The sequence below is a fragment of the Tupaia chinensis genome, unplaced genomic scaffold, assembly GCF_000334495.1.
Source record: "Tupaia chinensis unplaced genomic scaffold, TupChi_1.0 Scaffold000279_1, whole genome shotgun sequence".
Classification (NCBI taxonomy): domain Eukaryota; kingdom Metazoa; phylum Chordata; class Mammalia; order Scandentia; family Tupaiidae; genus Tupaia; species Tupaia belangeri.
The window spans coordinates 625,397-635,081 of record NW_006159762.1 but is presented as its reverse complement, the minus strand read 5'-3'; the positions used below and the strand labels follow the sequence as shown (position 1 = coordinate 635,081).

Sequence of the window (9,685 nt, the reverse complement as noted above, 5' to 3'; positions counted from 1 at the left end):
GTAGTCGACTGTGGTTTGAGTCCTGGACCCAGTGGCTTAAACTCACGCCAGGCATTTGTGCATGCGTGCTAAAGATCTCGAGAGGAGAATGGAGGAGAAGGGGTTGCAGTGTGGCCATCCCCCTTGGGGAGTGATTTCTCACTTTCTATCTCTGTCTCTGTCTTTCTGGTGGGCGCATGTACCCTATAGCAGAAACCTCTCCAGAAAAAAAAATATATATATACATATATATATTATTATTTATTTAACTTTATTTCTTCATACATTTGTTTTAATTTGACCAGAAAGAGAAAGAGAGAGAAAGTGAGAAAGCAAGCCTCCAGGTCCAGGAGTTGAACTGTGGTTGGTTATGTAGGAGTGTCCAGTGCCTTAACTACCATGCCACCTGCTGGTCCCCCATCCTATTTTAATAAATATTTGGACATGTGGGTTTTTAATATCAGCCTAATACTTATACCTTCTTGTATTAATGTGTTACACTTTGTTTAATCACTCCCTATTGCCATTCTGTTTATTTTCAGTTCTACACTGTTGTAGCACTGTGCTGAATGTCTCTGGTATAGTCATGTTTGTACTAATTTTCCCTTGGGCTGTATTTCTAAGTGTTACATGACCATATCCAAGGGTATGAATGTTGTTCAGGCTTTTAATAAATATTGCCAAGTTTTTACAAAAGGTGTGCCAGTTTCTGTTCTCCCTAGACCTTTGCTTGTTGTCCTTATCTCCCCTTATCTCCCTGTAGACCCATATGGGTTAGACTGAACCCTGGGACATCTCTCTGTAAGTCACTAATGGCCACATCCCATTTACTTTCCCATGAGTAGGATTTCAGTTTCCTAAACCTGAGGTGATCTGTCAGCTGGAGAACTGGGATGAGCCATGGATCATGGATCTACCAAGAGCTGAAAATAGGAAGGCTACCCATAATGTTTGCCCAGGTGGGTGAGGAAGAAACCCAGGCAAGTAGAATCATGAAGAGAAAGGGACGTCATGTTAATGAAGCCCCATCACAGTGTCAGACCCTGAGCCAGGTGTTCAACATGTATCATCTCGCTTCATCCCTCTTGCCCTGTGAAGAAGTAGGGTGAACGTCATCCCCACTCTCCAGATGAAGAAACTAAAAGACTAAGATATTTCTCACACAGTTAGATTGAGGGTTGGGATTTTATTTCAGGTTTCCAAAACTCATTCTGTTTCTGCTGCAATATAAAGTACTCCTTGGAGTAACTAGTCTGCTGTTTCTATGGACAGCTATCATACCACCCTAGATAATCCTTATTCTACCCTCACTACTTAGCCTTTCTCTATACTATCTTGTTCCCTTGCTTTTGTTTTGTATCTCATATTCCCTCAGTATTAATTTTGTTTTAATTGCCAGAGGGCACATATGCTTGCCAGAGAGACAGAAACAGGAGGGAGAAAGCATCCACCACTGGGGCAGGGTCATACCATAATCCCTTCTCCATCCTGTCAGGATGTGGAGCATGTATGCACGTGAGCCTGCCATGTTTTTCATACACCAAGACCTGGATTTGAACCATGGGATCTGGCTCCTTTAACCACCACTCTGTAGGCCAGCCCCATATTTGATATATATACTCTTGTTGTTTACTATGTCCTAACTGCTGCTTCTATGCCTGTTCACATCCCATGGCACTGTTGACATTTGTGGCTGGTTAGTTCTTTGTGGCAGGAGCTGTCCTGTGCACTGCAGGAGGTTTACAGGGTCCCTGTCTTCCATGCACTAGATGCCAGTAGTACCCCCTCAGTTGACAACCAAAAATGGCACCAGACATAGTCAGCTATCCCCTAGAGGCAAAATCATCCCTGCTTAAGAACCATCGCTCTAGTCAGTTGCTTTTGTTCTGACTTCTCTCAGGTTCCTTTTTGGTTCTATACTATATGTTTTCCATTTTTACGGAGTTGTTTTACCCAGCATGATTATAATGTGCATATCCAGAAAGTATAATGCTTCCTCTCCTGCATTTATATGACACTGCTGACTAGAGTATCTGGAGTAAAGTTGCTTTTCCAACAATGGTGATGGATTTTTTCTATTTTCACCTTCTCTGGCACACATTCTTGTGCGTTTTTTAGTGAGTTGTTAGAGTCACGAGGTCTTTCTGCTGTGAAGGCAGAGTCCTGTGACATGCAGAATGTTGGCCTCTTGAGTATGATGATGTGAACAACTGAGCACTGCTTAGCTTCATTTGATTGCCTTACATTCCAGAAAGCAGGCTTCTTTTCTTTTTTTTTTTTTCTTCTGCACTGGATAAATCATTTATATTAATTTTCTTGTTATTTGACTAGGTTTTGAAACTAGATCCAAGATGAAAATACTAACTCCAAAGCAGAAAATTTCTGAAGATTTAGAGTCATATAAGATATCAATGGTAATGCAAGAAACAGCCAAGAAACTTTCAGAGAAGTTACATAAATGTAATGAATTTGTGGACAGTTGGAGGTTGGCATTCCCTACTACTGGTGTTGACTACGATAAGGGCCTCCTTCCAAATCTTAACTTTATTCAAGATCAGAATAATCAAACTAGGAAGAAACAAGGCAAGTTCAGTGAGGATGAGAAATCCTCCAATCAAAGATCATTACTTTTGAGGCAAGAACAAAGTCTTAGAAGAGCAAAATCTTATGAATGCAGTGAATGCGCCAAAGTGTTTAGGCGTAAAGCATGTTTTGATCAACATCAGAGAATTCACTTTTTAGAAAATCCCTTTGAGTGTAATGTATGTGGGCAAGCCTTCAAGCAGCGGTCAGTTCTCAATGTTCATAAACAGTTCCACATACAAAAAAGGCCATATATGTGTCATGACTGTGGAAAGTGTTTCCGTCAGCTCTCCTACCTCATTGAACATAAGAGGATTCATACCAAAGAAAAACCCTATAAGTGTACTGAATGTGAAAAATCATTCCGGCAGAATTCAACCCTTATTCGGCATCAAGTAATCCATAGTGGAGAAAAGCCCCATAAATGCACTGAATGTGGGAAAGCCTTTGGTCGATACTCAACCCTTATATGCCATCAACAAATTCACAGTAAACAGAACATCCATAAATGTAGTGAATGTGGACAGGCCTTTGGACGCAATGTAGATCTTATTCAGCATCAAAGAACCCATACTGAGGATGAATTCTTTGAATGTAGAGAATGTGGGAAAACATTCAGTTTTAAGAGAAATCTTTATCGACATCAGGTCATTCACACTGGAAAAAGACCCTATAGATGTGACACATGTGGGAAAACCTTCATTTGGCACACAAGCTTTATTAAACATCGAGGTACTCACAAAGGACAGATATCTGCATGATATTAATTGGAACAGCTACCATTTAAAGACCAGAATTTGGGACAACCAGTTGGTATGATGGTTAAGGCAGCTGGATCTCACATGACTGACTGCATGGTTTAAGTCTTGCACACATTGTCTTGAAAAACTTGCCTAGAGCATATGCATATGTCTCCAAAATCCCAAGGAGAATGTAGAAAAGACTGCGGCATGGTCATCCTCCCTGGGAAGTACTTTCTCACTTTCTCTCGCTGGTGAGCATATGTGCCTAATAGAAAAACACATAAAGACCAGAACTTAACCATCTGCTCTTAAGGGTATAACCTTGATATTTTTCATGGAGAGTAATAAATGGAACTGGTGTGGTTTTTCTGTGCAGGCCATTTATTTGTAGCGAACCTTCCTGCTGCAGTCAAGGATTATAGAAAATGTAATAGACTATTGTGTCCTTCTTGAACCCACCCAGTATCCTCATTTTCTTCAGTTTAAAGCAGGAGGGAGGCATAGCTTTTCCCTATGGTCCTCAAGGCTGTGGACCATGTGATGAGTCAGGAACATTTTAACAAAACCTTTCCTGGGTTATATAGAGAAATGATCTGGAGGGACCAGCAGTTGGCATAATGGGTATGTCACTGGACTCCCACATAGTCAACTGTGTTTCGAGTCCCAGATCCGGTGGCTTAAACTCATGCCAGGCATGTGTGTGTGCATGCCCAAGATCCCAAGAGGAGAATGGAGGAGAAGGGATTGTGACATGGCCATGCCCCTGGGGGATGGTTTCTAGTTTTCTGTTTCTGTCTGTCTGTCTGTCTGTCTTTCTGGTGAGCGCACACACCCTATAGCAAAAACCTCTCCCCCCCCCCCAAAAAAAAAGATCTAGAATAGCCTGGTAGCATAATGGTGAAGGGAACCAAATGTGCTCTGTAGGAAATTAAAAAGTAATGACAATGAGGGACCAGCAGTTAGTGTAATGGCTATGTCACTGGATTCCCATGTAGTCGACCGCGGTTCACGTCCCGGACCCGGTGGCTTAAACACACACCAGGCGTGTGTGCGTGCGTGCCCAAGATCCCAAGAGGAGAAAGGAGGAGAAGGGATTGTGGCATGGCCATCCCCCCTGGGGGGTGATTTTTCACTTTCTGTCTCTGTCTCTCTCTGTTTTCCTGGAGAGCGCACACGTCCTGTAGCAAAAACCTCTCCAAAAAAAAAAAAAAGTAATGATAATGACAAATTAATTTTTTAAGGATGTATTTATTTATTTATTTTCACATAAGTTCTGCCAGAAAAAAGAGAGAAAGCAAATCTCCAGGTCTGGGACTCGAACCATAGTCGGCCACGTGGGAATTCCAGCACCTTAACCACCACACCACCTGCTGGCTCTGACAAATTAACTCTTTAAAAAAACACACATAATGTGATCCCACTATACACTTACCAGAATGGCTACAATTTAAAAAGCTGGTTAAGTTTTGGTCTTATCATGGAACTGAAGCACATTGCTGGTGGAAGCAAATTATAAAAACTATTGGGTCATCAGGAAAGTCATGACACATAGAAAAACGTGTCGTGAATTTCCTGACAACCTAATACTTTGTCAAATGACTTGCCAATATTTACTAAAGGTGAACATGCCTACCCTATAACCCAGCAATCTAGTCCTGGGAATAGACACAAAAGAAATGCACATGTATGTTCTAAAATATGTCATAGAATATATATAGCAATACTATTTTTAAATTTAACTTTATTTATTTATTTTAATTTGACCAGAGAGGGACAGTGAGAGAGCAAGAAGGTCTGAAATCTGAACCATGGTCAGCCATGTGGGAGTCCAGCACCCTTGGCCACCATGCTACCCACTGGCCCCTATAAATAAAACTATTAATCATACCCCTGTGGTGGTTAAGATGCAGGACTCCCACATGGCTAATCATGGTTTGAGTCTTGGAACTGGCAGCTTTTCTCACTTTCTCTGTCTCCCTCTGGTTAAACTAAAAGATAATAACAAATAAAATTAAATAAATAAATCTTAATGGAAAAAATAAAATTGTGGTTTATTTTAGGCCAGCCCATGTCCTGTAATTCAGGCAGCAGGATCCCATGTGGTTTGAGTCTTGGATGCAATGACTTAAGAAACATCCTGGCTATATGTGTGTACATACATGTTCCAAATCCCAACAAGATGCAAAAATGTAAAAAGGACTGCAGTGTGACCATGCCCCATCAGGGACGCTATTGCTCCCTTTTTCTGACATACCCTGTGGCAACATTTTATTAAATGTAGTTTAACAATTGTATGCTACATAGCAAAGAAAATGTGTGTTGTATTATATAGCTCTGGCTGCCACAACAAAATACTATACATTTGGTAGCTTAAACAGAAACTTAATTTCTCACACTTCTGGAGACAAGAGGTCCCAAGATCAAAAGGTCCTAGCTAGTTTCTGGTGAGGGCTTTTTTCCTAGTTTGCAGATGGCTGCTATTCTAGTCTGCTCAATTGTGTGTGTGATTTATTATTAATTTTTAAAATTTGATACAGGGAAATGCACTCACCAAAGAGAGACTCCATGTGGAAGCCCGGCACCTTCACCACCATGCCACTTGCTGGCCCCAAATAAAAAAAAATTTTAAGAGAGATTTTTGCTATAGGGCACTTGTGCTCTCCAGAGACAGAAAGGGAGAAATCATCCCCTGTGGAGGGATGGCCTTGCCGCATTCCGCAGTCCCTTTTCTTCCACTATCCTCTTGGGATTTGGGGCACACACACACACACACACACACATACACACACACACACACACACACAACTGGCATGTGTTTCAATTTGCCAGGTAGGGGATTCCAACTGTGGTCAGCCAGGAGTCCAGTGATGTAACCAGTACACCATCTGCCGGTCCCATGAATAATTTTTTTTTTTTGAGAGGTTTTTCGCTTTAGGGCGCGTGTGCTTGCCAGACAGACAGAGACATAGAGACAGAAAGCGATGGTCACGCCACAATTCTTTCTCCTCCATTCTCGGGATCTTGGGCACGCCACACACGCACCCGGTGTGAGTTTTAAGCCACTGGGTTCGGGACACGAACCGTGGCCAACTACGTGGGAGCCCAGCCACATAGCCATTATGCTAACTGCTGGTTCCCAATAATTATTTTTTTAAGAGTTATTTTATTGGGGCCAACAGGTGATGTGGTTGTTAAGGGCGCTGGACATGGCTGACTGGTTTGGGTCCTGGACCTGGCAGCTTGCTTTCTCACTTTCTCTCTTACTCTCTCTGTTCCTCTCTGGTCAAATTTAAAATAAATAAATAAAGTTAAATAAAAATAATTCTTCTTTAAAAAAATTTAATTTAAAAAAAGTAATTCTTAAAAAAATTATTTTACTTTATTTTAATTTGACTAGAGAAGGACAGAGTGAGAAAGTGAGAAAGCAAGCTGCCAGGTCTAGCACTCAAACTGTGGTCAGCAACGTGGGAACCCAGCACCCTTAACCATGCCACCTGCTAGCCCCCCAAATAATTCAGAAAACAAAAACAAAACTATCAGGAGTTTGGGTTAGGAGGTGGTATGGTAGTTGGGGAATTGGATTCCATATGATCAACTCCATGATTTGAGTCCTGGCCCTGTGGCTTGGAAAACATGCTATGTGCAGGTGCGTGCATGCCCCAATTCCTGAGAGAATGGAGAGGGGTTTGCTGAGTGGTCAGTCCATCTGTGTAGTGATTTCTCACTTTCTTCTCTGTCTCTCTGGTGAATGCATGTGCCCTATGGGGAGAAAACAAAGTAAAATAAAAATAAACAAGGTGTGGTCATAAGGGTGCTAAACTCCTACATGGGCAATAGGTTCAAGTCCCAGATCTGGTTCCTTGCTTTCTCATTCTCCCTCTCTGTCTCTCCGGTGACCGTATGTGCCCTGCAACAAATTGAAAATAATAGTAATTGATAAAATTAAATAATTCCTAAAAAAAAAATCCCAGGAGTCAAAGAGGTTGTACCCTAATCACTCCCCAAGTCCTCACCATTTTAAATTAGTTCTCTCTCGTTTTTTTTTTTTTTAATTTTTTCTCTTTTTTAAACATCCTTATTGGCTATTCATGTTATTTATTTATTTATTTTGGGGGGAGAGGTTTTTGCTATAGGGCGCATGCACTTGCCAGAAAGACAAGAGCCAGACAGCAAGAAATCAACGCGCCCCCCCCCCGGGGGGGGATGGCCACGCTGCAGTCCCTTCTCCATTCTCTAGGTATCTTGGGCACACATGTACACGCGCCTGTGAGTTTAAGCCACTGAGTCTGGGACTTGAACTGCGATCAACTCCATGGGAGTCCAGTGACAGCCATTAAGCCAACTACAGGCTCACAGTTTTTGTTATAGGGCATGTGTGTTCACCAGATAGGCAGAGGCAAATTCCTTCTCTTGGGATCCTGGGCACACATGCACACACATCTGGCATAAGTTTCAAGTAACCAGGTCCAGGACTCAAACTGCAGTTGACTACATGAGAATCCAGCAATGTAACCATTATACCATCTGCTGGTCCCTAAATTAATAATTCCTGCCCCCCCCACAAAAAAAAGTGTGACAGAGAGAAAGGAAAGAAAACACACTGGGTGCACATGCATGTGTGCCCAAAATCCCAACAGAAGAATGGAAGAGAAAAGAATGTGGTGTGATCTTGCCTGGGGGGTGCTTTCTCTCCTCCCCACACCTTCCTTGGGGTGCATACACCCTACAGCAAACTAAAAAGAAAGAAAAGCCAATGGGAACCACACAGGATCTTGCTCATTGGAGAAATAAAGTGAGAAAGCACTCCTCATAGTGGGTGGTCACTCTGCAATCTCCTCCATTTCTCTATCCTGTGGGGATTTTTAAAAGATAGAAAGTTTGATGAAAAGAATAAGCTGGAGTATTGTGGAGATGGGCTCTCTGGTGAAGTTTTCCTGAGCATTTTTCTCCTAAAGCCTCCACTTTCTTAAACTCTCATAAGGGACCAGCAAATGGCATAATGTATATGTCACTGGACTCACACATAGTTGACCATGGTTCGAGTCACGGACCCGGTAGCTCAAAACTCATGCTAGGTACATGTGTGGATGTACCCAAAATCCCAAGAGGAGAATGGAGGAGAAGGGATTGAGGCATGGGCATCTCCTCTGGGGGGTGATTTCTCACTTTCTGTCTCTGTCTCTCCAGCAAGCACACATGCCCTGTAGCAAAAATCTCTCTGAAAAAGAACAAAAATACTCCTAATAAGGAGATGGTTATTTGGCCCTCCAGAAGGTCAACAAACAAAAGACTTTTAGCATTCCAAAAAACTGTTGAAATGACCTTTGTTCAACTGGTCCTCTTTGCTTTGACTAGACCATTTCCATCTTTAGGTAGCTATTGCTTTGATTGTGCTTTGACTTCAGAACTGTACTGGTAAAGCTATGTTATATCATCTATTATACTTCTACGAATAAATGCTTCAGTGTTTTGATCCCACTTGTTTAAAATTTTCACTGTAAATTCTGTTCTTGTTTGCAACTGATCTGGGTGCAACACTTCAGGTAGAGGTTTGACCCACTGTAGTTCTTCAGTCAGAAAAGGAAGCTGGGTCAGCTCTATGGTGTGGTGGTAATGTACTCTTTTAAAAGCCACAACCTACAGAGCAACTGTGGTTTGAATCCATGGCCTGGTCAGCCTGAAACATGCTGGGCACCCACGTGTGCCCAGGGTCTGACAGGCTGGAGGACTGGATGAAAGGGATTGTGGCATCACCAGACCCTTTGGAGGTGCTCAGTTCTCTCTCATGCACTCATTCTCACACAGATATACCCAATCATGCATTAAAGAAAAGGCAATTGTATAAGCATCTGTTAAGGTGTCTGCTGTGAATTATTGGTTTTCTTCAATTAGGCCATGAACAAGATTCTTTCCCTTGTAAATTGATATGGTATGCCACTACAGGTGTCATCTTCAATACCATCTTGTCCCTTCTATGTTGTTTATTTGTAAAAAACTGATTTCTTTCAGGCAACAGCCTCATAAAGTTTTTGTAAGGTGGTAATGATTTCACCATTCTTCAGCCCAAACTTCACTGTAAATTTGGTGTGTTCTTGCTTTAATTTTAGCAGAATTCATATTGCTGACAAGGACTTTTTTCTTTTCCTAGAGGGTGCATGTACTCACTAGAGAGATAAAGGAGAGGGGGAAAGTACCCCCCAACAGGGCATGGTCACCATTTTTACATCCTGTTGGAACTTTGGACATGCAGGGACCCATACCTAGCATGTTTTTCAAGTCACTGGGGCTAGGATTCAAACTGGGGATGTGGCTGCACAGGCCAGCCCAGTATCACCTGAACTCTTCAAGTGTCGAAAGTGAGTCTTAATTTCTTGCTTAAT

The 9,685-nt window shown here is 42.0% G+C and overlaps 1 protein-coding gene across 5 annotated transcripts in view; it reads left to right on the top strand.

Moving 5' to 3' along the window:
- The window catches only part of ZNF789 (zinc finger protein 789), a 31,998-nt gene extending 28,078 nt beyond the window's left edge, over positions 1 to 3,920 (top strand). For 4 of the 5 annotated variants that reach the window (XM_027772507.1, XM_014588462.2, XM_014588461.2 and 1 more), the window contains 2 exons: positions 825 to 938; positions 2,311 to 3,920. In XM_027772507.1, the coding sequence (XP_027628308.1) occupies positions 825 to 938; positions 2,311 to 3,323 (1,127 nt within the window). In that variant the 3' untranslated portion in view covers positions 3,324 to 3,920. The remainder of the gene's footprint in view (positions 1 to 824; positions 939 to 2,310) is intronic. The other variant, XM_014588463.2, reaches the window with a different exon arrangement.
- Positions 3,921 to 9,685: the final 5,765 nt, after the last annotated feature.